Source organism: Lepidochelys kempii, chromosome 6, assembly GCF_965140285.1.
Source record: "Lepidochelys kempii isolate rLepKem1 chromosome 6, rLepKem1.hap1, whole genome shotgun sequence".
Taxonomy (NCBI): Eukaryota; Metazoa; Chordata; order Testudines; family Cheloniidae; genus Lepidochelys; species Lepidochelys kempii.
Window position 1 is genome coordinate 1,550,491 of NC_136385.1, and position 27,048 is coordinate 1,577,538.

At 56.0% G+C, this 27,048-nt stretch overlaps 1 protein-coding gene across 1 annotated transcript; it reads right to left on the reverse strand.

Moving 5' to 3' along the window:
* Window positions 1–461: 461 nt before the first annotated feature.
* On the reverse strand, window positions 462–20,098 carry LOC144930591 (RING finger protein 112-like). Its single transcript, XM_078853028.1, has 14 exons — window positions 19,850–20,098; window positions 14,274–14,489; window positions 13,753–13,890; window positions 13,382–13,486; window positions 13,116–13,166; window positions 11,963–12,019; window positions 11,688–11,774; window positions 10,587–10,716; window positions 10,302–10,432; window positions 10,042–10,095; window positions 2,797–2,871; window positions 1,651–1,923; window positions 1,201–1,365; window positions 462–671 (listed from the first exon to the last, which is right to left on the reverse strand). The coding sequence occupies exons 1-14, from the start codon at window positions 20,096–20,098 to the stop codon at window positions 462–464; spliced, it is 1,941 nt and encodes a 646-aa protein (XP_078709154.1).
* Between the last annotated feature and the right edge of the window lie 6,950 nt (window positions 20,099–27,048).

Here is a 27,048-nt window from a genome sequence, read left to right on the forward strand (position 1 = left end):
TCCCATGCAACATTAAAAGGTTAATGCTCCCTACTCCCTCATACCAGAGAACAAAAATCCCCATAGTTCGCCCAGCTCAACTAAGCTCTGAAGTGATAGCTGACAGGTGTGTCTTAAGCCATTCTTTTCCTTCCCACTGTAATCCAGACTGTGGGAGGATAACTACTGGGACTAACTTCTGAGGGCAGATGTGAATTTTCTGTGCCTTGATGGCTTCCCATCCCGGCTGGAGGCCTCCCTGGAAGGTGTTTTAGTGAAAATCACAGAGCAGGGGCTCACGGTCCAACTGTTGTGTCGATGGTGATGCCCTGTCGATGTGGGCAGCTGCAGCTCTCGCCGTTTCCTGCTGCCCGATGTTGCTACCCACCTCCCTGCACATGTACATCCTGGCTGTAGTGTCCACCCCACTCCCACTCCCACCCCCAGCCCCACCCTAACAGCTGCTGCTTAGCTCTGCAGCCTCAGTCACGAAAACTTGACTTCGCTGCCAACAACAATATCAGCCCCTGCCCCAACTTCTGGCCCAGATTGGTAAAGTGATACAGATAGCGCTCTCTGTAGGTCTCCAGGAAGATGTCGGCCTCTCGAGTCAGCTCCTCCTCTAGCGCAGTCAGCAGGGTCTCCTCCGGCTCCTTCATCTCCTCCCGGCACCGCCCCAGCAGTGACCTGCGCTTCTCCACGAACTGCTTCGCCATTGCACTCGGCGTCACCATCAGACAGCTGAACATGTGCTGGGACTGGGCATCCTACATTATGTGGGAGTGGAGGGGGGGCCCAAGGCGGTTAGAAGGAGGGGTGTGTGACCCCATCTCACTGGAGGACCCTCTACTTTCCCCCTCCCCTGCACAGCAACTTCCCACCTCCCCTGTGACTGAGATTGGGTCCCGGGTTGTGCCGGGCACTGGCCAAAACCCCCTGACTGAAATCAGAGCCCCCATTCTACACTGGAGTCTCCCATCTCTGCAGCCATCCTGGGAGCCAGACGTATGAACTCCTGTCTCCTGCCCCACAGCCAATAGCCCGTGGGACTGGCCTGGATTTTTCTCTGGGGTTCCCTTAGCTGCGGCCCAGCCCCCCACCCCACAGACTCACCTTCACTCCCAGAAAGAGAGCGTGGTCTTGGCGGGCGCTGTCCATGGCTCTGTGGTTAAAGGCATGATGCTCATAGCGCCTTCTGTACGTCTCCAGGAAGGTCTGGGCCTCCTTATACAGCTCCACCTCTAGGGCCGTCAGCAGGGTCTCCTCTGGCTCCTTCATCTCCTCCCGGCACCGGTCCAGCAGTGACCTGCGATGCTCCATGAACTGCTCCGCCATTGCGCTCGGATCCACCTTCAGACACTCGACCATGCACTGGGACAGGCCGTCCTGTGTGGAGCCGGAGAGGAGGGGGCCCAAGGCTGTTAGAAGGTGGGGGTTGAACCCCGTCTATCCCATGGACCCTCTGGCTACAGCACAGCAACTTCTCTCCACCCCCCTGACCGAGATCAGAGCCCCCCCCGTGCATGGGTTGGAGTCTCCCATCTCTGCAGCCACCCTGGGAGCTGGAGATATGAACTCCTGTCTCCTGCCCCACAACCCACAACCCACGGGGCTGGCCGGGATGTTTCCCTGGGGTTCCCCGGGCTGGAGCACAGTTTCACCCTGTCTCACCTTCTCCCTCAGAAAGTCAGCGTGGTCTTGGCGGGCTCTGTCCATGACTCTCTGGTTGATGTTGTGACTCTGATAGCGTCTTCGGTAGGTCCCAAGGAAGGTCTCGGCCTCCCGAGTCAACTCCGCCTTTAGCGCCGTCATCAGGGTCTCCTCCGGCTCCTTCATCTCCTTCTGACACTGCTCCAGGAGCGACCTGCGCTGCTCCATGAACTGCTCCGCCATTGCGCTCGGATCCACCGTCAGACAGTCGGCCATGCGCTGGGACAGGCCGTCCTGCGTTGAGCGGGAGAGAAGTGGGAGAGGGGGGACACAAGGCTGTTACAAGGTGTGCGTGTGCGGCCCCATCTCACCCATGGACCCTCTGGCTACAGGAGAGCCACTTCCCCCGAACTCCGTGCCTGAGATCAGGATGCCTGTTGTACTGGGGTTGGGGTCTCCCATCTCTGCAGCCACCTCAGAAGCTGATACGAGGTCCCATCTCCTTCCAAAAAAACATAGGCCATGGGGATGGCTGGGAAGGTTCCCTGGGGTTCCCCTGCATGGGGCCACAACCCCTCTCACTCACCTTCTCCCTCAGAAAGTCAGCGTGGTCTCTGCGGGCTCTGTCCATGGCTCTCTGGTTGGTGGTGTGATGCTGATAGCGCCTTCGGTAGGTCTCCAGGAAAGTCTCGGCCTCCTGAGTCATCTCCTCCTCTAGGGCCATCAGCAGGGTCTCCTTCTCTGGCTCCCTCATCTCCTCCCGGCACCGCCCCAGCAGCCACCTGCGCTGCTCCTCGAACTGCTCTGCCATTGCGCTCAGATCCATCGTCAGACAGTCGACCATGCGCCGGGACAGGCCGTCCTGCGTGGAGCGGGAGAGGAGGGGGAGAGGAGGGGCCCAGGCTGTTAGAAGGGGCGGGTGTGTGACCCTGTCTCACCCATGGACCCCCCAGCTACAGCACAGAAACTTCCCCTCACTCCTGTGACTGAGATCAGGGCTTCCACTGTACATGGGTTGGATTCACCAATCTCCACAAGCACCCTGGGAGCTGGAGATATGAGCTCCCGTCTCCTCCCCAAAGCCCAAAGCCCACGGGGTTGGCCGGGATGTTTCCCTCTGGGGTTCCTCTGGCTGGGGGCGCAGACCCTTCCGCCCCCTGAACTCACCTTCTCCCTCAGAAACACAGCGTGGTCTGTGCGGGCGCTGTCCACGACTCTCTGGTTGTGGAAGGTGATGGCCATCTGTGCCGGGGGGACAAGACCGGGGTGAGCCGCAGTTCATGGGGCCCCGACTCCATTTAGTGGCTGAAGCTTCCACCGCAGCAGCCTCACGTAACAGAGAGATGCCACTAGGTGGCATGGCGGCCGCTTTCGGCGTCTGGTGCCCCTGGTCTCCAATTTGTTCCCTAACGGCAGCCCAGCCTCGGCTCCCTTCCCCACCCCGACCTGCATTTTGCCCTTGCAGCACTTTCCTCTAGCCAAAGACTTTGCAAACCCCTGTCCCAGCCGGGCTCGGCCTGAGGCTGACGCCCGAGAGCACATCAGTGACGCCGGTTCTCACGGGTCTGGTGGTGTGTGGGGGCTTTTATTGATCATCAGGGGGCAGGTGGTTTGGGTGTGAATCTCAGCTCTTTTTTGCTGGGGGGAGGGGTATTATTCTGGGCTGGGTAAACTCTTGTTGTGGAGGAGCAATTGTTGGTCTGAGACCTGATCAACCCCCCATATTAAACCAGCTTTGGGCGAAACTCAGAGATCTCACCACTAAACGTGAAAAAAAAGAGAATTTTCTGCTGCTGACAAAGTATTCCCTCCCCAGGAATGCCCCTAACGAGAGTTATAACCACCCAGGTTGTAAAGTAGAAACAGCCAGGTGCTGTGAAATTAGGGAGGATAGAGAAGGAGACTCAACAAACATAAAATAAGCTAAAAGAAAAGGAGTACTTGTGGCACCTTAGAGACTAACACATTTATTTGAGCATAAGCTTTCATGAGCGACTGCTCACGTCATCGGATGCATTCAGTGGAAAATACAGTGGGGAGATTTTATATACACAGAGAACATGAAACAATGGGTGTTACCAGACAGACTGTAATGAGAGTGATCAGGTAAGGTGAGCTATTACCAGCAGGAGAGCGGCGGGGGGCGGGGGGAACCTTTTGTAGTGATAATCAAGGTGGGCCATTTCCAGCAGTTGACAAGAACAGTTGGGGGGAAATAAACAAGGGAAAATAGTTTTATTTTGTGTAATGACACATCCACTCCCAGTCTTTATTCAAGCCTAAGTTAATTGTATCCAGTTTGCAAATTAATTCCAATTCACCAGTCTCTCGTTGGAGTCCGTTTCTGAAGTTTTTTGGTTGAAGAATTGCAACTTTTAGGTTTGTAATTGAGTGACCAAAGAGATTGAAGTGTTCTCCGACTGGTTTTTGAATGTTATAATTCTTGACGTCTGATTTGTGTCCATTTATTCTTTTACGTAGAGACTATCCAGTTTGGCCAACGTACATGGCAGAGGGGCATTGCTGGCACATGATGCCATATATCATATTGGTAGATGTGCAGGTGAACGAGCCTCTGATAGTGTGGCTAATGTGATTAGGCACTATGATGGTGTCCCCTGAATAGATATGTGGACACAGTTGGCAATGGCTTTGTTGCAAGGATAGGTTCCTGGGTTAGTGTTTTTGTTGCGTTGTGTGTGGTTGCTGGTGAGTATTTGCTTCAGGTTGGGGGGCTGCCTGTAAGCAAGGTCTGGCCTATCTCCCAAGATCTGTGAGAGTGATGGGTCGTCCTTCAGGATAGGTTGTAGATCCTTGATGACGCGTTGGAGAGGTTTTAGTTGGGGGCTGAAGTAATGGCTAGTAGCGTTCTGTTATTTTCTTTGTTGGGCCTGTCCTTTAGTAGGTGACTTCTGGGTATTCTTCTGGCTCTGTCAATGTGTTTCTTCACTTCAGCAGGTGGGTATTGTAGTTGTAAGAACGCTTGATAGAGATCTTGTAGGTGTTTGTCTCTGTCTGAGGGGTTGGAGCAAATGCGGTTGTATCGCAGAGCTTGGCTGTAGACAATGGATTGTGTGGTGTGGTCTGGGTGAAAGCTGGAGGCATGTAGGTAAGTATAGCAGTCAGTAGGTTTCCGGTATAGGGTGGTGTTTATATGACCATCATAGAATCTTAGAATATCCAGGTTGGAAGGGACCTCAGGAGGTCATCTAGTCCAATCCCCTGCTCAAAGCAGGACCAATCTCCAATTTTTGCCCCGATCCTTAAATGGCCCCCTCAAGGATTGAACTCACAACCCTGGGTTTAGCAGACCAATGCTCAAACCACTGAGCTATCCCTCCCCCCACCTTATTTGCACCGTAGTGTCCAGGAAGTGGATCTCTTGTGTGCACTGGTCCAGGCTGAGGTTGATGGTGGGATGGAAATTGTTGAAATCATGGTGGAATTCCTCAAAGGCTTCTTTTCCATGGGTCCAGATGATGAAGATGTCATCAATGTAGCACAAGTAGAGTAGGGGCATTAGGGGACGAGAGCTGAGGAAGCGTTGTTCGAAATCAGCCATAAAAATGTTGGCATCCTGTGGGGCCATGCGGGTACCCATAGCAGTGCCGCTGATCTGAAGGTATATATTGTCCCCGAATGTGAAATAGTTATGGGTGAGGACAAAGTCACAAAGTTCAGCCACCAGGTTAGCCGTGACATTATTGGGGATAGTGTTCCTGACGGCTTGTAGTCCATCTTTGTGTGGAATGTTGGTGTAGAGGGCTTCTACATCCGTAGTGGCCAGGATGGTGTTTTCAGGAAGATCACCGATGGATTGTAGTTTCCTCAGGAAGTCAGTGGTGTCTCGAAGATAGCTGGGAGTGCTGGTAGCATAGGGCCTGAGGAGGGAGTCTACATAGCCAGACAATCTGCTGTCAGTTTGCCAATGCCTGAGATGATAGGGCGTCCAGGATTTCCAGGTTTATGGATCTTGGGTAGCAGATTAAATACCCCAGGTCGGGGTTCCAGGGGTGTGTCTGTGTGGATTTGATCTTGTGCTTTTTCAGGGAGTTTCTTGAGCAGATGGTGTAGTTTCTTTTGGTAACTCTCAGTGGGATCAGAGGGTAATGGCTTGTAGAAAGTGGTGTTGGAGAGCTGCTGAGCAGCCTCTTGTTCATATTCCGACCTATTCATGATGACAACAGCACCTCCTTTGTCAGCCTTTTTGATTATGATGTCAGAGTTGTTTCTGAGGCTGTGGATGGCATTGTGTTCTGCACGGCTGTGGTTATGGGGCAAGTGATGCTGCTTTTCCACAATTTCAGCCCGTGCACGTCGGCGGAAGCACTCTATGTAGAAGTCCAGTCTGTTGTTTCAACCTTCAGGAGGAGTCCACCTAGAATCCTTCTTTTTGTAGTGTTGGTAGGAAGGTCTCTGTGGGTTAGTATGTTGTTCAGAGGTGTGTTGGAAATATTCCTTGAGACGGAGGCTTCGAAAATAGGATTCTAGGTCACCACAGAACTGTATCATGTTCATGGGGGTGGAGGGACAGAAGGAGAGGCCCCGAGATAGGACAGATTCTTCTGCTGGGCTGAGAGTATAGTTGGATAGGTTAACAATATTGCTGGGTGGGTTAAGGGGACCACTGTTGTGGCCCCTTGTGGCATGTAGTAGTTTAGATAGTTTAGTGTCCTTTTTCTTTTGTAGAGAAGCAAAGTGTGTGTTGTAAATGGCTTGTCTCGTTTTTGTAAAATAAGCTGTGAGCCATGTTTTTATGCTGACCCTCTGCACAGAGAAGGTCACACCTAAGTTACCATTTGGGCATGAAAGAGAAAATGTAAAGAACCTGGGCAGGAAGAAGGACACATAGGTGCCAGGGTGTAATTGGTTAAAAATTCTGTTATTTAGGGGTGTGGGATATTGTGACAGGTTTAGTAAATTTGAAAGAGGGAGCTAATTTTACCGATAGATGTAAATGAAAAAACAATGCTCTTTGGGAATCAACTCCGGAGAGCAGTACAACATCAAGCTGCAAAACATCCTACCCGCTGCAAGACCGTGACATGTATGGGCACCGGGAACCCCCCATGAGAGGATCCTGACTCACCATTGATGAAATTTCTCCATATATTGGGAGTGGTGAGCATATAAGAGTTGCTTGGTATATGTATTCTGTGTGTGTTGTTAATAAATGAATGTAAAGAGCACAACTGTGTAAGACTTTCGCTGGGAAAAGGTACCGCAGACCCGTACAGCCCGGAGCCCCGAGGGGAAAGGGTGGGTACTTAAATTGACCCGGTTTCTTCCTGAGCCCCGTGGGTACCAATAGGTTTGCCAGAGGCTGGGAATGGGCAACAGGGGATGGATCACTTGATGATTCCCTGTTCTGTTCATTCCCTCTCGGGCACCTGGCATTGGCCACTGTCGGCAGACGGGACACTGGGCTAGATGGACCTTTGGTCTGACCCAGTGTGGCCGTTCTTATGTTCTTATGTGTCTTACACCCTGAGACCTCAGTAGAGAAAGGGCGAGGGTGCCCTAAATTGACTGGGTCACGCCTTGAACCCTAGCTAGGGTATAGGCGGGGGGGCCCTAAATCGACCGGGGAACACAATGACTCCGGAACAGTCTCTGCTGTGGCACTATTGTGGAGTGGCTATTGCGGAGTAGTCATTCCAGAATGGCTAGGCTGGTCTATCCCCCCCCCAAGGACATAAACTGCACCCCTCTCACCACAAATTCTCCTCTAGAAGAGGGCCTGGGTAGCACCTGTCCCAGGCGATCTGAGGCTGAAACCCAAGAGCACTTTGCAGTCCGTGCTTATGGGTAAGTCTCCACTGCGATGTAAGGCCAGAGTTAGTAGGAATTGAGTTAGCAGCCCCTGGGGTTGTTAACCTAAGGTTGGAGCATCTACACGCATTTGTAAGCCCAGGTTAGGACTGCAGTCGTGGCACACTCCACCCCAGGAAAAGGAGCAATCAGTGTGGAACCTCAGGCCTGCCTAGAAAGGCTGCAGGGAAGCAGCCAATCAGGGTGTGGCAGGCTCAGTTAAAAGGAGCTGCAGGGGTGAGCCGGGTTGTCGCTGGCTGGGACCAGAAGGGTAAAGAAAGACTAAAAGACTGTGAGACTCCACAGGGAAAGAGACTGGGGAAGGAACCCTGCTCACGCAGGGATAGGTCTGGGAAACTCTGCAGGTGAAGAGGCCTGAGAGAAGACCCTGAGAACTCAGGACAGAGATGGAGAAACTCTCCAGGCAAGGAGGCCTAGGGGAGACCCTGCTCATACAGGGAACAGAGAGAGAACCCAAGAAGGTGATGGGACAGAGTGGGAAGCACCCCAGGAAACGCAGCAGTAGCAACTAGTAATGAAAGCAGCAGGTGGCTGCTACTTGCAGGGTTCCTGAGTTGCGACCTGGAGTAGTGAGCAAGCCTATGGCCCCAGCCGGCCACTGGCGCAGTGGCCAAAGCCCTGAAAAGGGGGCAAGTTTAGTTTTAGAGCCTGAGAAAGGGGCTAGATGCTAGAGTGTAAACAGGCCCAGAGATGAGGCTCAAGCCCCCACAGAGGGCCAGCCGTTTGTTGGACTGTGTTACCCTGAAAGGGGCTCCTTCGTGTATCTCAGACTATGTGTGACTTAGCCGGAGGGCTGAGCCACCCCTGACTAAGGCAACTGCCAACAGGGAGCACCGGGAACAGAAAATGGGAAGAATGCAGGATCGCCCCAGCTGGCAGGAGGCACTCATGAGAGGTGACTATTCCTTCATCACACCAACCCATAGAGGAGAATGGGGCATGTGAGGAGCATGAACAACAGTTCCCAGGAGCCACCTTGGCAGCGTTGCCAAATGGAAACATTTGGGGGGTTTGTGGGCACCTCAATGGTTTCTGCATGAAAAACCAAACCAAAATCGTCACTTTTGGGCCAGCTCTGATAAACTGCTGTTATTCACATGCCGACACACACAGGGCTGGTGTGTCTCCATGCCTGGGGACAGGCGTGTTGATGTTACGGGCCTCATGAACTGGAGATATATCCGTAGACTGGGCAACCCCTCCAGTATTAGTGACATTGCACCCCATATGTTTATGGAAATATGCTTATGAGTGAATATGATGTAACTGGAATATGCTTCATGCAAAAAGGTCTCTTGTAAGGTATCATTACAAAGCTTATAATCTACTGAGTGTGGTCATCCTATTTGTATGAACGTATCATTCTTATAACTGAAGTTAGAATTATGAAGTTTTACTCTGAAGTCCTATTGTAACTATGCAAAGGGCAGGCCATTAATGGTGGTTTGGAATCTTGATGGCTTCCATTAACTAGGACAATTGGTTGTAAATGGCTCTGTTTACTTGAAAGCCTTCCTGTGTTCCTATAAGTCAGGCCGGGAAGAATGGAGGCTTGAAGTCTCACAGGACACGTGAACATGTCACATGATACTGGAATCCATCTTAAACCTGGTGCTTTTCCGTTTAGAAGGAACGGTGGGAACCCAGAGAGACAAAGGATTCCCACCTTGTGCCAAAGATATAAAAGGGGGTGGAATAGAACAAAGGGGGCTGCCAGTCATGAGAAATCCCTAGTTACCACCTGAGCTGGAACTAACGAGAACTGTACCAGGGAAAAGGATTGGGCCCAGACTAGGAAGGAATCTAGTCTGTGAAAGAAGCTTATTGGAACATCTCTGAGGGTGAGATTTACCTTTATTCAGTTTCTTCATGTATTAGGTTTAGACTTGTGTGTTTTGTTTTATTTTGCTTGGTAACTTACTTTGTTCTGTCTGTTATTACTTAAAACCACTTAAATCCTACTTTTTTTACTTAATAAAATCACTTTTCTTTATTAATGAACCCAGAGTAAGTGATTAATACCTGGGGGAGCAAACAGCTGTGCATACCTCTCTATCAGTGTTATAGAGGGCAGACAATTCATGAGTTTACCCTGTATAAGCTTTATACAGAATAAAACAGATTTATTTGGGGTTTGGATCCCTTTGGGAGCTGGGTGTCTGGGTGCTGGAGATAGGTGACTTGCTGAGCAGTTTTTGGTTAAAGTCTGCAGCTTTGGGGGCATGGACCCAGACCTGGGTCTGTGTTGCAGCAGGCTAGTGTGTCTAGCTCAAGAAGGCAGGGTTCTGGAGGCCCAGGCTGGCAGTGGAAAATGGGCTCAGAGGTAATTCCAGCACGTCAGGTGACAGTCCCAAGGGGGTCTCTGAGACCGAACCAGTCACACCCTCCAGCATCAGCCACCAGCATCAGCATCAGCCACCCTCTAGTCTAGTCAAATTCTTCTACCTTGGAGTCCGAGAACCCGAGACCCTTTCCCAGTCACCTCCAGTAGGATGGCCCCAGTTCCAAGCACCTCACCAGCCCTGGCATGAACGACAGAGGGGAGACACCCTGCGATCAGGTCAGAGGCAGAGACAATACCTGACAGGGAGAGGAGAAGCCGAAGCGATGTTTCTTCATCACATCAGATAAATTCTGAAAAGGAACCAAAAGAAATCACCATGTCACAGACTCCACAAGGCTTAGAAAGGTTGGGAACATGGAGATGGCTCCCCTGGCGCTGAGATGCAGCCACCTCTGGGGTGGGGCAGCTGGGGAATTGGGGGTATTGGGGTCATTACTGACTGCAAGGGGAGAGCATCCCCTTCCTGCTCCCTCCAGCACAGCTGGCCAGTCCTCACCTTTATCTTGGCAGCGAGCTGTGTCCCGGTGAGCATCTCCCGATGCCGGTCTGTCTGGACATGTTGACTGGCCGAGCTCACCAGGGTGGTGACGTAGTCCCTCAGGCTCTCCCGGAAATTCTCACCCATGTCTGCAAAGGGGAGAGAGATGGACAATGGTGGTGGAATATAGGGCCTGTCTGATGCCCCTACTTTCTACCTTCCACATGTAGGCATGATCAGCGCCCCAATCACATTGCTCTGCACATGGCAGGGGGCTTAGAGCCAATGACCAGGGTCCATTACCTCTGAGAGTTCCCTCGCTCCCCATCGTGATCCGCTCGCCAGGAAAGGGCATCAGATAACAGCAGCTGCTGCTTCTCTTCAGTGCTTCCAGGGCCTTGGGGTGTTTGCAAGGGGACCTCGCCTCCAGCTTCTGCCGAGACAGGGGGAATCGTTACATTCACACACAAAAACCTGTGTTAACATTAGCCAGACCTGCCAGGCAGTCAGAGAGGGTCTGGAGGAGCCCGGCCTCGTTTGCGGTAGGAATTGGAAGGGGTGCAGTGAACAAGGCAGGGGACGGCAGGAAGAGAAAGGAGTGAGTCCCAGGGCTCAGCCTCCTCGCACCCCCTACCCCATTCCCAGTCTATCCAGATGCCTTGTCCCACCCTGCTCCTTTCCCTCCTCCTGCTCTGGCTTTTCTCCCCTCCACACTGCAATCAAGCAGCTTCCTCCTCCCGCCACCTGGGCTCACTGAGAGCATGGGAGAGACAGGAGGTCCCCTCTCAGTTCTGGTGCCTGGCCTGGAGCAGCACTTGCAGGGAAAGTCCAGCTTTGCTCCTGCAGCCCGAGGCTGGAGCGTGCTGGGTCGCTCTGTGGGGACGGGGCCATGCTCAGTCTGGGCGGCATGTGGAGCTGGGAGGGGTGGAGCATGGTCTGTGTAGACGGACTCTGCCTATGCCTGACACACTGGCCACCCCACCCCCCATCAAATTTAGAGTCCTTACTCTGCAGCGGGGAGGGCGGGGAGGATAGAGATGTTTAAAAAAAAAACCGGAACATCAGAATTTTCTTTCAATATTGCCAAACAATTAGTTTTTTTTAGCCTCATTCTCAGAAACAGCTGGAGGGAGCATCCGCGAATTGAGCTGGCGGCAGAGAACAAGCATGGAAAATTTCAGCCCAAACAGTTAAAGTTTGGCAAAGTTATAAGCAACTTTAAAGGGGTCTTATAATGGGATTTGTCACACAACCATTACAAAGGATGGGGTTACCAGCCCCTGAGAGGGAAAAGGCCCCGTGTCCCATTCCCCAACCCCTGAGCCAGCCAGTCCCCAACACTGGGTCTGGATCACAACTAGGCCCTGGGTCCCATTCCCCATCCCCCCCAAGCCCCACACTCACCTGTCTGACGTGTCTCAGATGCTGCTCCCCACCCTGGGCTCCGAGGACCCGGGAGCTGCTCCAGTCCCGCACCAGTAGGTCCAGGTGCTGCAGGGGAGAGTTGAGGAGTGGGGGGGACACTGGGACGTGGAGAAGGACAGTGTCTGCTGGGGAAACCTCAACCCCTCAGGAGTGGGGCTGGGGTGCAAGGGGCAGGAGCATGCTGTGGAGTGGAGGAGGGGTGCAGTGTGGGGATACATGGGGCAGAGCAGGTGATGGGGGAGAAGCCGTCTCACCTGAATGGGCTCCAGTCCATAGGCCTCTCCCACCACTTCGGCCACCTGCACAAACATCTGCAGAGAGAAAAGAGGGGCGGGGTGAGTCTGGGACCTGGGAGGTGTTTAGTTTGGGGGGAAATGATCCTCCCTGTGGACAGAAAGGGGCCTGATCACCCCCCACCCCCACACCTGAGCTTCTCCCTCTGCCCAGGGCAGAGAGCGAGGCCCAGCGAGCGCAAAATAAAATGTGAGATGGACAGAGACGATTTCAGTGGGTCAGAGAGAAAGAAGCTGCACCCGGCCATGGGAGTGAGAGGGAGGCTGTGGGACATGAGGGTCTGGCACGGGCGGGGAGGACTGTCAATGCACAACCCCTCCTCTATCCGGTTTCAGGGCTTTCTCCTTCTCTCAAGGTTCTCCATGGAGGTGAGGGAGGAATGCGGGGGGGAGTCAGTGATCGAAATTTGGGGTCCTTTTACAAAGGGGTTCCACTCCACAAACACCCCATTGCCTAGGGCTGATGGATGCTTCCAACTTCCTTTGCACAGCCCCAGGGGTCAAACCACGGCTCTGCTCATGCCTTGAACAATGTCAGCACGTAGCATTTCCCTGAGCTCTGACTAGGCCTCCATATCTCTGCGTGAACCAGTTTTTTGCCAATGACAGAACCCGGGGCAGCGAGGACAGATAAAACCCTCCCAAGCCAACCCCTCCCCTGAACAGAGAATCCCCCCAGGGCTCAGTACAGGGGCAGGACACGCCATATACCACAGGTGGCAGTGATGTTGCTAAGGGTGCGACTGACAGAGGCTCGACCCAGCGGGGCTGGGGCTGGGTAAGAGGCTGGAGAGAAAAGACAAGCAGTGCAGGGGGACAGAGCGACCGCCCCAGGACCTGGCCCCAGCAGCTTCCCACCAATGGCAGAGCTGGGCTGGAGGGGAGGGAGGGGTCCTAACTTTGGCCCAGTGGCCCACGCCGGATACCTGGGAGCAGAGAGCCAGGCTGGGCCGTGTGGTGACAGTGCTGACTCCAGAGGCCCACGTCACCGTGGGAGAGTCGGTTTCTCTCTCTGGGCCTCAGTTTCCCCACAGGAGCTATGGGGAGGGATAATAACGCTGTGGGCATAAGGGGAGAACCTGGCCCGGCCACGTTCTGCACTGCCCGGCCTCACCTCCAGGTATTCGAGATCCGGGTCCTTCACCCGACAGCCAGTGTTCAGTATCTGCAGATAATCACGAGACAGACAGAGCTACAGCAACGAGCAGGGACGGCCGCCCCAGGCCCCTTCCCAGCCACGTCACCCGCTCCCTGCAGCACAGCGCCCCCTAGCGCCTCACTGGGGCATTGGGGCCGGCCCTGACCCCCAGGGGAGAGCACCCCCCACTGAGCCTCCACCTTGCTCCCTGCAGCACAGCACCCCCCGGGGAGCCCCCCAACCTGGTAGGAGCTGAGCAGCATGGAAAAGGCAGAGAGTTTGATGCTGGTCTCCTTGTTGCTCTCAATGTCCATGGAGCCCTCGGTGTCGACCAGCAGCACGGCCACCTGGGGGGGCCAAGAGTGAGCGTCCCAGGTCAGCTCCCGGCGTTGTCCAGCCACCCACGGCCCCTCCGCCCCCAGAGCCTGTCCCCTGCTCAGGCCCCATGGCCCCTGGCATCTCCTTCTCAACTTCCCCAGAAGTCCCCCAGGGTTAGCTCTTTACTTCTGTCTCTTCTCCATTCCCCCCTGTTCTCTCTCCACCTGGTTTCCTTCTCCCAGCCCCCTCATGGCCTCCTCCCCCTTCCCTGTGCACCCCCAATGCCCCCACTTACTTTCCCCGACTTGGCCGGGACCCAGAAGGGCTGACTCCACGCCCACACCCCGTTGGTGACTCGCTCCTCGTCCGCACGCCACTCGAACCCCTCCAGGGGCTCATCCTCCCGGCCCATCCATGACCCGTCCCTCGCGTCCTGCTGGGAGGGAACATGGTGGGGGAGAGGTCAGTGCAGCATGGGGGAGGAGAGTGACTGATACCCCCCTCCTACCCTGGGCTGCAAACCCTGGGAGGGGGGCAGGGGTTAATTGTGCTAGTGTGGGGCAGGGAGGAATACGTGGTGAGGGGTGTGATCGTAATCTGATAGACAAACAGACCCACGGCTGTCTAGACGAGAGAGAGACACGCTGTGTTCCAGACAGGCCGACAGACGCGTTAGGGTCCAGCCATGGCCCGAGCTAACTGGACATGGTGGGGGGCGGGCTGCTCACAACCACGTGTGCAGCTCTGAGCCTGCCAGCAGGGGGCAGGATAGGGCCGCTCACACCCACAGCTCACTCCTGCCCCGTTCACACTCACCGGGCTCCGGAGGCGGCGCAGCAGGTAGTTCAGAAGAAAGGATTTGCCCCGGCGCTGCTCCCCGATGATGGACACCAGGCAGACGGGGGCATCCCCCACCCCACCCTGCTCCAGGCAGCGGCTCAGGGCCTCCTCATCCAGGATCAGGTTCTCTTCCTCGTCCAGACGCACCAGCTGCACCGGGTGCCCCGGCTCCGGCTGAGCCCCCGGCCCCTGCTGCAGGGAGAGAGCAGGGTCAGACCTGGGACCCCACCCTCCAAGAGAGACTGTCCCATGGCCCCCTGATAAGAGCCCCATGCTCCATTCCCACCCCCTTGAGCTAGCCAGTCCCCTGCACCAAAGCCCCGTGACCCTTCCCAAGCCCCAACCCAGTCAGTGCCCGAGATCAGAGCCCCGGTCCCCATTCCCACCCCCCCAAACCAGCCAGTCACCCTGCCCTGGGGCTGCATCAGAGCCAGAACTCTCTGGAGGGGAAATGCCCCTAGATTCTTGCTGGAACACATCAAGGGAGACTGTGCCAGGCTAGGGAAGACATATAAAGAAATGGAGGCTAAAGTGATCTTCAGTGGGATGCTACCTGTCCCTGGAGGAGGAGAGCGAAGCCTAGACAAGATGCCGATAATCAACAGATGGCTCAGGCACTGGGACTAACGAGGGCTTGGGGATGTTCAACCACTGGGAGGTGTTCACAGACAGACGACTGGTTATGGGACGGATGCCACCTGCGTGGGGAGGGAGATAGACTTCTGGGGTGGAGGTTGGGACAGCTGAGGAAAAGGGCTTTAAACTAGGAACCCTGGGAGATGCTCATGGAACCTCCAGGCCTGATTCTCACACTGAGCGGGAGGCAAATCAAGTAGGAGAGGGCGCAGCAATGGAGAAAGGAACGACAGAGAGAAGGAGAACGCACGAGAAGAAGATCAATAGTGCCAAGAGCACCTACACTAACAGTCAGGTGGCCGATACTGGCAGTAAAATGACTGTACCTACCCGCGTGAGAAATCTGAGCAAAGCCAAGCAGAATCAGCAAGATGTCTGCTCAGCAATGCCAGGAGCCTGGGTGACAAAATGGAGGAAGTAGAACTATGGGTGCGGGACGGGAAAACAGATATTATCGGGTGAACAGAACCATGGGGCAGTAGCAGCCATGGCTGGATTACAGGAAAGAAAGAAGAAAGGCAGAGGTGGTGGAGTAGCATTGTCTGCTCATGACGAGGTGGAGTGGAAAGAAACGAGAAGGGATGGAATGGATAAAACAGAATCAATTTGTGTCAAAATCACTGTGGGGAAGAAGCTACCAGAGGCTCCCCTGGGACAGTGCTTCGGGTCTGCTACAGACCCCCAGAATCCGGTTTGGGGGTGGATAGAAACCCCATGGATAGTTTGAATGAAATAAATACCACTGGGAATTGTGTGATTATGGGAGACTTTCGTTTTCCAGACAGAGATTGGGGGAGAAGAGCTACTAATAATGGTAGGGCTTGGATATTTTTGTATGTGACGGCTGACAGATTTCTTCACCAAGTAGTCACCGAAGCAACAAGAAGTGAGATCAGTTTAGATTTAGTATTGGTAAGTAGCGAGGACCGCACTGAAGAACTGGCTGTAAAGGATAGCCGTGGTTCGAGTGACCATGAGCTATTCAGGTTAAATTAAATGGAAGGATAAAGGAAATCAGGTTGGCAGCCGGGGGTCCTGGATTTCAAAAGGCCAAACTGTAAAACATTAAGGGAATTAGGGAAGTGGATGGCCTGCAAACCTCAAGGATCTGGATGTGGAAGAGGCTTGGAATTACTTTAAGTCAAAATTGCAGAAACTCTCTGGAGTCTGCATCCAGAAAAAGGGTTGCCGACCAAACTGGATGAACCAGGATCTCAAAGAGAAATTAAGAGAAAGCAGAAAGCCTACGAGGAATGGAAGATGGGATGGATCAGCAAGGAAAGCTGCCTTCTGGAGGTCAGAAAGTGGAGAGAAAACTGAGAACTGCCAAAGGCCTAGCAGAATTAGACCGTGCAAAGGGAATTGAAACAAACACTAAAAGGTTAATTAGCCTTATAAATAAAAAGAAAACAAGGAAAGAAGAAGTGGGACCACTAAGCACTGAGGGTGGGGTGGAGATTACAGATATAGGTGTAAGCAGAGGTTGAATGAGGTCTCCCCTGACATCGGGTGGTGAGCTGTGGAAAAGGACTTCAGGAGCTGATCTCCTTTGGATGGGCACACCCACCCTGCCTAGGTGCTCAGCATGATGGGATTGCTTGCCCAAATGGTCACCTTTGGCTGGTGTTGGATCCCCAGTCTCCTTGTCATTGGGGCATGAAGGGCAGCAGAACTGTACCTGGCCGACCCCGATGGAACACACACACACTCACACTCATACTCACACACACATGTATGTGTGTTGTGGGCCTTGCCTAAGGGTCCCAAACACTTGTCCCTTCCTCTCTCCACTGTGTAATAACAGAGCTAAGTGAGACTCAGTTGAGAGTCTTGTTACAGGCTGCAGAGCTGAAATCGCTGATACCTAGGTCAATGTATTAGATCTGCTTTGGGACAGTGTCTCTGATGCAAGACCCTGCCCAGTGTGCCCCAGCCGTCAGGCTCCCCCACGAACAGCTGAAATCACTGAGAGCTGTGTGAAGTGGGGGGCCCAGAAGTCAGCTTGGTGTGGCCAGCAGGGCGGCTGGCGGAGAGGGGTGGCAAGCGGCCAGCAGGGCGGCTGGAAGAGAGGGCCAGAGAGCAGAGCCCCACAGAGAGGCACGGCAATCGGCGATAGGGGTGACAAGCGAGTGCCCGAGCCGCGGAGCGAGTAATGTGCCTCCTTCTCTCCCCCGTCCCGTTTTCACCTAGGGTGGGAGGTGAACCCTGCAGATGCACCTGTGAACTCTGGGGCTGCACTGGCCAAGGACAGCAACTGTGAATGGGGTGCAGAGAAGGGACGGGCACGTTAAAGGGAATTTTGGGTTGCTGGCTTAAGACCCTGCAGGAAAAGGGCACTGCCCAACCTACTTGGGGTGGGTCTTTTGCTCATGGTTTATGTTTATGAACCCTGTTTGTGGTGTTTTCCCCAAATTAATGCCGAGGTACTTCCCTCCTTTTATTCAAAGTTTCTTTTCTACACTCAGACTCTGTGCTTGCAAGTGGGGAAGTTTTGCCTCTGAGAGGCTCCCAAGGGTGGTGTGTAAATTTCTCAGGTCACTGGGTGGGGGCTCGTGCCAGTTCTGTGTTATGTTGTTGAAAAGAAACCCCGAGATATTGAACCCGGCCCTGGTTGCTGCTGGCTCCACCTGGAAGAAGGGTTACATGGGTTTGGCCCAACAGCTAAACAAATATCTTGCCTCCGTTTTTAATAAGCTTACAGAGATGCTTGTGGCAAGATGGCTAATGAGAACAAGAATACGGGAGTAGAAATTGTCACTGAATTGGCTGAAATGGAAGCCAAATTCAAACAGCTTAATGGGACCAAACTGGGGGGTCAGGACCATCTCCACCAAAGAATATTAAAGAAACTGGCACACAAAATTGCAAGCCCAATAGCAAGGATTTGTAATTAATCTGTAAAAGTCAGGGCTTGTATCCCATGATGGGAGAATGGCTAATATAGTACATATATTTAAGAAGGGAGAAAAGAAGTGATCCAGGAAACCACAGGTCCATGAGTTTGACCTCAATTGTATGCACGGTCTTGGACGAAGGTTTGAAAGAGACAGGAGTTAAGGACATAGAGATAAATGGTAATTGGCATAAAATACATTCTGGCTTTCCAAAAGGTAGATCATGCCAAACCAACCTGATCTCTTGCCTTGAGAAGATAACTGATTTTCTAGACAAAGGAAACGCAGTTGATCTAATCTGCCTGGATTTCAGTAAGGCATTTGATACAGTGCCACATGGAAAATTAAATTGGAGAAGATGGGAATTAAGATGAGAATCGAAAGGTGGGTAAGGAGAGGTTAAAAGGGAGACGACAATGGGTCAAACTGAACGGTGAACTGTCAGGCTGGAGGGAGGTTACTAGTGGAGTTCCTCGGGGATCGGTCTTGGGAGCAATCTTATTAACATTTTCATTAATGACCTAGGCACAAAGAGTGGGAGTGTGCTGATCAAATTTTGGGATGACCCACAGCTGGGAGGTATTGCCAGTACGGAGGAGGACCGGAATATCGTACAGACGATCTGGACAACCTTGAAACTGGAATAATAAAAATGGGATGAAATTGAATAGTGAAAAGTGCAAGGTCATGCATTTTGGGACTAACAACAAGAATTTGTGCTACAAGGTGGGGACATCTCAGTTGGAAGCGACAGAGGAGGAGAAAGACCTGGGTTTATTGGCTGATGACTGGATGACTATGAGCCGCCAATGGGATGTGGCCGTGAAAAAGGCTGATGCAACCCTAGGATGTACTAGGTGAGGTACTGTATTTCCATCAGAGACAGGAAGTGTTATTGCCATGATACAAGGCACTGGTGAGCCCCCATCTGGAGCAGAGTTTGCAGTTCTGGTCTCCCACGTTTAAGAAAGATGAATTCAAACTGGAACAGGTAGAGAGAAGGGCTACTAGGATCATTCAACGACTGGAAAACCTGCCTTAGAAGAGGAGACTCAAAGAGCTCGGCTTGTTTAGCCGAACCAAAAGAAAGCTGAGGGGAGCTATGACTGCACTCTAGAAACACAACAGAGGGATAAATACCAGGGAGGGAGGGGAGTGATTTAAGTTAAGCACCAACCTTGACACAAGAACAAATGGCTATAAATTGGCCAGCAACAAGTTTAGCCTTGAAATTAGACAAGGGTTTCCAACCATCGGAGGAGTGAAGTTCTGGAACAGCCTCCCAAGGGGAACAAAAAACCTAACTGGATTCAAGACTGAGCGTGACAAGTTTATGGAGGGGATGGTATGATGAGGTTGTCTACAAAGGCATATGGCTCATGTGTGAAGGCTCGTACCAAATATCCCCAAGGGCCAGTGATGGGACACTAGATGGGGAGGGCTCTGAGTTACTATAAGCAATTCTTTCCCAGGTGTCGGGCTGGTGGGTCTCACCCACATGCTCAGGGTCTAGCTGATCGTCATATTTGGGGTTGGGAAGGAATTTGCCCACAGGTTGGATTGGCAGAGACCTGGGGTGCGGGGGTTGCCTTCCCCTGCAGCACGGGGCACGGGTTACTTGCAGGTTTGAACTAGAGTAAATGGTGGAGTCTCTGTAACTTGGATTCTTTCGATCATGATTTGAGGACATCAGTAATTCAGCCAGAGGTTCGGGGTCTATTATAGGAGCGGGTAGATGAGGTTCTGTGGCCTGCAATGTACAGGAGTTCAGACTAGATGATCATGATGGTCCCTTCTGGCCTACCAGTCTATGAGTCTGTGTGTCCCCTTCCTCACCCTTCTGAGACAGCCAGTCCCCACCCTGGGCCCAGATCAGGGCTGGTGCCCTCTAAAGGGGAAAGGCCTGGTGTCCCATCCCCTGCCCCCATGAGTCAGCCAGTCCCTGCCCTGCGGATGGATTGGGCCCAGCATCCCCTACAAGAGAAAGCTCCTTTTCCCCTTATCCGGCCTGTCTGGTCTCACCAACTCAGTCTCTTCCTGCAGAGGCTTCGCGATTTTCTCCGCTAGGTTTTTGACGTGTGTGTCTGGGATCATCCTATCCCCGGAGCAGGGAGCCCGGCACTCCGGGCAGCGGTGCTCCTGGGCTGAGATCTGGCTCCAGTGAGTCGAGAGGCAGCCCCGGCAGAAGTTGTGGCCGCACTCGATGGAGAAGGGGTCTTTCAAGACGTCCAAGCAGATGGAGCAGGTGACGTCCTCCCGGAGTTGTTCCATCCCCCTGATCCCGCAGGCCTGGGGAGATCCACTGGGTTAGTAGCTAGCACATGGGAACATCGGGGCTAAGATGCTACCGCAGAGGGGCTGGGAGCCAGGACTCCTGGGCTCTACTGTTAGTTTTCACCACTCGGCTGGGTAAGTTTCCAATCACGGTTGTGCGCTGGCCACTCCCATTTTGGGGCAGGGCTGGCAAGTGCCTCTCTGCTCATGGGGTTTTGGGTTACCTGGAGCCCGGGAGTGCAGCCCTGTCCCCCTCCCAGCTCTGCAAATGCCCCTCACTCCCAACCCATAACCCCCTACTATCCCAGCCCTGCCCCCTTCTCTGCCGGTGCCCCTCACTCCCGACCCACAGCCGCCTGCTAGCCCAGCCCCGGGCTCCCCGCAACCTCTGCCGGTGCCCCTCACTCCCGACCCACAGCCCCCTGCTAGCTCAGCCCCGGGCTCCCCCCAACCTCTGCCGGTGCCCCTCACTCCTGACCCACAGCCCCCTGCTAGCCCAGCCCTGGGCTCCCCCCAACCTCTGCCGGTGCCCCTCACTCCCGACCCACAGCCCCCTGCTAGCTCAGCCCCGGGCTCCCCCCAACCTCTGCCGGTGCCCCTCACTCCTGACCCACAGCCCCCTGCTAGCCCAGCCCTGGGCTCCCCCCAACCTCTGCCGGTGCCCGTCACTCCCGACCCACAGCCCCCTGCTAGCTCAGCCCCGGGCTCTCCCCAACCTCTGCCGGTACCCGTCACTCCCGACCCACAGCCCCCTGCTAGCCCAGCCCTGGGCTCCCCCCAACCTCTGCCGGTGCCCCTCACTCCCGACCCACAGCCCCCTGCTAGCCCAGCCCTGGGCTCCCCCCAACCTCTGCCGGTGCCCCTCACTCCCGACCCACAGCCCCCCGTTAGCCCAGCCCTGGGCTCCCCCCAACCTCTGCCGGTGCCCCTCACTCCTGACCCACAGCCCCCTGCTAGCTCAGCCCTGGGCTCCCCCCAACCTCTGCCGGTGCCCCTCACTCCCGACCCACAGCCCCCTGCTAGCCCAGCCCCGGGCTCCCCCCAACCTCTGCCGGTGCCCCTCACTCCCGACCCACAGCCCCCTGCTAGCCCAGCCCTGGGCTCCCCCCAACCTACGCGCTATCTCAGAGTACTCCCGACCCACAGCCCCCTGCTAGCTCAGCCCCGGGCTCCCCCCAACCTCTGCCGGTGCCCCTCACTCCCGACCCACAGCCCCCGCTAGCCCAGCCCTGGGCTCCCCCCAACCTCTGCCGGTGCCCCTCACTCCTGACCCACAGCCCCCTGCTAGCCCAGCCCTGGGCTCCCCCCAACCTCTGCCGGTTGCCCCTCACTCCCGACCCACAGCCCCCTGCTAGCTCAGCCCTGGGCTCCCCCCAACCTCTCCCGGTGCCCCTCACTCCTGACCCACAGCCCCCCGCTAGCCCAGCCCTGGGCTCCCCCCAACCTCTGCCGGTGCCCCTCACTCCCGACCCACAGCCCCCCGCTAGCCCAGCCCTGGGCTCCCCCCAACCTCTGCCGGTGCCCGTCACTCCTGACCCACAGCCCCCTGCTAGCCAGCCCCGGGCTCCCCCCAACCTCTGCCGGTGCCCTCACCCTGACCCACAGCCCCCTGCAGCCCAGCCCTGGGCTCCCCCCCAACCTCTGCTCGGTGCCCGTCACTCCCGACCCACAGCCCCCCGCTAGCCCAGCCCCGGGCTCCCCCCAACCTCTGCCGGTGCCCCTCACTCCCGACCCACAGCCCCCTGCTAGCCCAGCCCCGGGCTCCCCCAACCTCTGCCGGTGCCCCTCACTCCCGACCCACAGCCCCCTGCTAGCCCAGCCCCGGGCTACCCCCAACCTCTGCCGGTGCCCCCTCACTCCCGACCCACGGCCCCCTGCTAGCCCAGCCCTGGGCTCCCCCCAACCTCTGCCGGTGCTCCTCACTCCCGACCCGCAGCCCCCTGGTAGCTCAGCCCCGGGCTCCCCCCAACCTCTGCCGGTGCCCCTCACTCCCGACCCACAGCCCCCCGCTAGCCCAGCCCTGGGCTCCCCCCAACCTCTGCCGGTGCCCCTCACTCCTGACCCACAGCCCCCTGCTAGCCCAGCCCTGGGCTCCCCCCAACCTCTGCCGGTGCCCCTCACTCCTGACCCACAGCCCCCTGCTAGCCCAGCCCTGGGCTCCCCCCAACCTCTGCCGGTGCCCCTCACTCCCGACCCACAGCCCCCTGCTAGCTCAGCCCTGGGCTCCCCCCAACCTCTCCCGGTGCCCCTCACTCCTGACCCACAGCCCCCCGCTAGCCCAGCCCTGGGCTCCCCCCAACCTCTGCCGGTGCCCCTCACTCCCGACCCACAGCCCCCCGCTAGCCCAGCCCCGGGCTCCCCCCAACCTCTGCCGGTGCCCGTCACTCCTGACCCACAGCCCCCTGCTAGCCCAGCCCCGGGCTCCCCCCAACCTCTGCCGGTGCCCCTCACTCCCGACCCACAGCCCCCTGCCAGCCCAGCCCTGGGCTCCCCCCAACCTCTGCCGGTGCCCGTCACTCCCGACCCACAGCCCCCCGCTAGCCCAGCCCCGGGCTCCCCCCAACCTCTGCCGGTGCCCCTCACTCCTGACCCACAGCCCCCTGCCAGCCCAGCCCTGGGCTCCCCCCAACCTCTGCCGGTGCCCCTCACTCCCGACCCACGGCCCCCTGCTAGCCCAGCCCTGGGCTCCCCCCAACCTCTGCCGGTGCCCCTCACTCCCGACCCACAGCCCCCTGCTAGCCCAGCCCTGGGCTACCCCCAACCTCTGCCGGTGCCCCTCACTCCCGACCCACGGCCCCCTGCTAGCCCAGCCCTGGGCTCCCCCCAACCTCTGCCGGTGCCCCTCACTCCCGACCCACGGCCCCCTGCTAGCCCAGCCCTGGGCTCCCCCCAACCTCTGCCGGTGCCCCTCACTCCCGACCCACAGCCCCCTGCTAGCCCAGCCCTGGGCTACCCCCAACCTCTGCCGGTGCCCCTCACTCCCGACCCACGGCCCCCTGCTAGCCCAGCCCTGGGCTCCCCCCAACCTCTGCCGGTGCTCCTCACTCCCGACCCGCAGCCCCCTGCTAGCCCAGCCCCGGGCTCCCCCCAACCTCTGCCGGTGCCCCTCACTCCTGACCCACAGCCCCCTGCTAGCTCAGCCCCGGGCTCCCCCCAACCTCTGCCGGTGCCCCTCACTCCTGACCCACAGCCCCCTGCTAGCTCAGCCCCGGGCTCCCCCCAACCTCTGCCGGTGCCCCCCACTCCTGACCCACAGCCCCCTGCTAGCCCACCCCTGGGCTCCCCCTCAGCCAGCTCTGTTCCTGTATCTCACCCTGGTGAACAGACGCGAGCACAGACTCCGAGGTTAATTCTCCGTTTGTCTCTGACTTTTCCCCTCTGCCTCCCTGGCTCTCTGCGTGTCTCTCTGCAGAGTGACGGGCTGGCCACTCCCCACTCAGTTTCATTTTCAGCGTCTGGGTTTGGTCACTGGATGCCGTGGGCATGACTGAGGGCTTTCCCTAGAGCCCTTTGCCAAGGGGGCGCTTGTGTAAGCGGGGGAATGGTCCCACGATTGGGGAGAACTTTCCTGGCTTCTGCAGGGCCCCGGTGGAATCGGACAGGGAAAGGATCCTAGTCCTCACCCTATATCCCTTCAACCGGAGGCCTGCCTGCCCTCGAGGGCTCCCCTTCCCCTCTCCCACGCGCCAGTGTTCTCGTAACCCCACAGAGCTGGGCCCAGAGGTCCTGGGGGGCTCGACCCCCAATCTTGTCACGGTCACTTAGGGCAAGGGCCAGGGTGTCCCCACTCCAGGGTGCTCGCTCCACAAAAGCCACTTCCCTGGCCCACTGTCCCTGCAGTAAGTTCAGACCAAATACAATTTATTAAAACAGCAAGAAACAATAAGGAAAAGCAGGTAAAGTGAGACAGGTTAAAGGAGCAAGGGGCCCCGCCCTGTGGGCATGGGGACACCACACACATCTGTCTCTGGGGCGTAAGGAAAGGTCAGCGTCTGTTCCTCACCCATCCCAGGCCTCCCCGCTCTTCCTGCACTGCGGTGACACCGGGGTCAGACACGGCTCTGGCCCCGGCTACACCCCCGCAGGCTGCAGGTGGCAGGACCCTTCTCCCCAGCATCAGCCCCCGATCTGGGTCACGCCCCCCACCCCCGAGTCGGGCCTTCTGCTCCCTTCCCCCCTCGCTCTCCTCAGCTGCTTGGCTCTGGTGTGGTGTCGCATGGCTCTGCCCCCCGATCCCAGCTCTGGGCCCACGGCTCCCGCTGTAGCTCAGCCCTGGCTCCTTGCCAGCACGGCTGGTCTGCCCTGCCCCAGCTCCAGCTCCCCAGCACTGCCCTCAGCCCAGCTTCGGCTGCTGCTGTCCCCTTAACTCTGCCCTTCTCTGCCCCAGGCAGCCCCAGCTCACTCGGAGGAGGGGTCCCTGGGCTCCTGACTCCCTCATTGGCCTGCTGCCCTGTCCATCAGGCTCACCGGGAGCATTTGCATCACCCCATTGGCCCTGGGGACTGTCAGTCTCGGGATCCTGAGTTCTCTTCAGCCCTGCCCCTTTCTCCTGAGCTTCCGTGAGGGAACAACAGCCCCCTTCCATTTATCTCCATTTCCATGTCAGGAACAGAGCATGAGCTTTTCTTTAGATGCAGAGACATCCCAGGTCACCCAGTGTCAGCGAGTGTGGGGGAGTCAGGGCCCTGCACCCCCACTTCCTGCGATTCCCCGGGACTCTCAGCCAGCCAGGAGCACAGAAGGTTTATTAGACGACAGGAACACAGTCCCAAACAGAGCTTGTAGGTGCAGAGAACAGGACCACTCCGTCAGGTCCATCTTGGGGGGCGGGGAGCCCACACCCAGGTTCTGGGCCTCCCCCCGTCCCCCCAGCCATCTCGAAACTGACAACCCTCTCCATCTCCTCCTCCGGCCTTTCTCTCTGTCCCGGGCCAGGAGGCCACCTGATCTCTTTGTTCTCCAATACCTTCAGTTGGCACCTTGCAGGGGGGAAGGGCCAGGCCATCAGTCGCCAGGAGACAGGGTCTCTGTGCAGACGGCCTCACATCTGCCCTCCAGGGCTCTGCAACAATCACACCCCCTTATCCCACCACCTAGATACTTAAGAAATGCCCGGGGGAAACTGAGGCACCCACACAGTATTCAGAGAAAACATTAAGAACATTCCCACTTCGTCACACACAGCAAACCTCTTCCTCTGTACCCCTTTACACATCACGTTGCAGGTGCTGGACATTGCGTCACCTGACTGGGGATTGACTGGGCTACGTTGCAAACCCAGCCCCTGCTCAGCGCACACTGCCCATGCCTGTTCCTGTCTGTCCCACCCTCCGGGGGGTGGAATCGTCCCCTGCAGTTCATTCTCCATGGCTCTGCACCTCTGAGGGGGATGTGGCTGGTCAAGAGGGCACTAAAGGCCACAGCTGGGGTGCAGGGGGAGGTCCTGCCAGGACAGCCGTGTCACGGAGCCCCAGTATCTGTGCTCTGGCCCCAGTTTTGGAACCATCTCTAGGAAGAACCTGTCAGCGTACCAGACCCCCTTGGGCGGTCTCACTTTTCCTCCAGGTTAAGTCACACAGCTTCACCGCCTCCGTAGACTGGGGGTGCCCCCCAGCAATGTCCGAGCAGCACATCCAGCCCCCAGAAAAAGAAACCAGACTCATAAATTTGTTTTAACTGTAAAGTTCATTGCACTTTACAGACTGCTTCACTGAACCTCACCCAAGCCATTTCATCGTGGGGTTTACCCTGCAAGCCCCAAAGAAACGGTTTAGCGGTAAGTATGTTTTGTCCATGTTGAAGTGAACTGCAGTGATTATGGGTTGAAAGGGTGAATTAGGAATGTCCTGGAGTAGGGGCACCCTTGTCCCTGGCCAGAGTTGCCCATGGAGAGATTGAGATAAACTCCCAGGATCTTCTGGGCTGAGATCTCCCTGTGTGATGCGAGTCCTGTTCACCTGGTGCCCAAAGGGAAAGTCAAGGGTGGGCAGGGATCAGGGTGAAGTGATTTTGGTCAGGGACACAGATCCTTTCGTCACTCAGTTCAGCCAGGATGTGTGTACGTAGAGAAATCCCCCTACTACATTGGGACAAATCCCCAGCTTACATGTGCATGGAGTCCATGCTGGTGGCTGGAGGACACGAATCTTGGATTTGAGGGACAAACTGAGATGCTAAGAGTCAGAGAAACTGAGGAGCAGCTAGACAGCCGTGTTCGGGAAACACCAGTAGCCCAGGTTCAAGGAAGAAAGGAGCTGGCCACCAAGGAATCTGAGAGAGAGGAAATCAGAGAAGAGGCCTGGTGACTCATAACCACCACAGGCAGGAGGTCTTGGTGGCTTTCTACACCGTTGGAGATAGATGAGGATGGGCAGGCTGTGGCCACCACAGAGAAGAGAACTGGGAGAAATTGCACACTGCTGGAAGTTTCAATCAATTCTAGGTCATCTATGTTGAAACTAGGGAAGATCCCTCTGAAGATCCAGCTGGTCTGAGGAAATGGAGAGATGTATCAAATGGCAGCTTGGCCCAAACTGTAAAGAAATCAAGCTCACCCACAAAGAGTCCTCCAACCGTCCAAGCAAGATGGACAATGCTTGTTGGAGAATCAATTCTCAGAAGAATTGGAAGAAGATTCTACAAAGGGACAAGCAGACAACAGAACCACTGGCTAGGAAAGTGGTGTAGGGTGGAGGGGTTTGGTTTTGTGGAACATTGGTCCACCGTCTATAGTGACAGGGGGCTATTCAGTTTGGATGGCCTCCATCTCTGCAGAAGGGGGACCAATCTGCTCTGGGACAGACTGGCTAGAAGTGTCAGGAGGGGGGTTAAACTACTAGCAAACAGGGAAGGTAAAAAGAGGGACGACAAGAGCACTCCGCTAGCTCTGAAACTGAGATGTTCAGAACAAAGGACAAGAAACCAAAGGACTTGAAGAGAAGAAATTC

Bases quoted from the DNA above. Each gene is read 5' to 3' on its own strand.
- LOC144930591 (XM_078853028.1), bottom strand. From the start codon at position 20,098: ATGGAACAACTCCGGGAGGACGTCACCTGCTCCATCTGCTTGGACGTC. The intron at 12,020-13,115 runs GTGAGGCCGGGC...TTCTCTCTGCAG, and splicing joins CGGATCTCGAATACCTGGAG to ATGTTTGTGCAGGTGGCCGA. The intron at 10,096-10,301 runs GTGAGGACTGGC...GTTCCTTTTCAG, and splicing joins AGCTCGCTGCCAAGATAAAG to AATTTATCTGATGTGATGAA.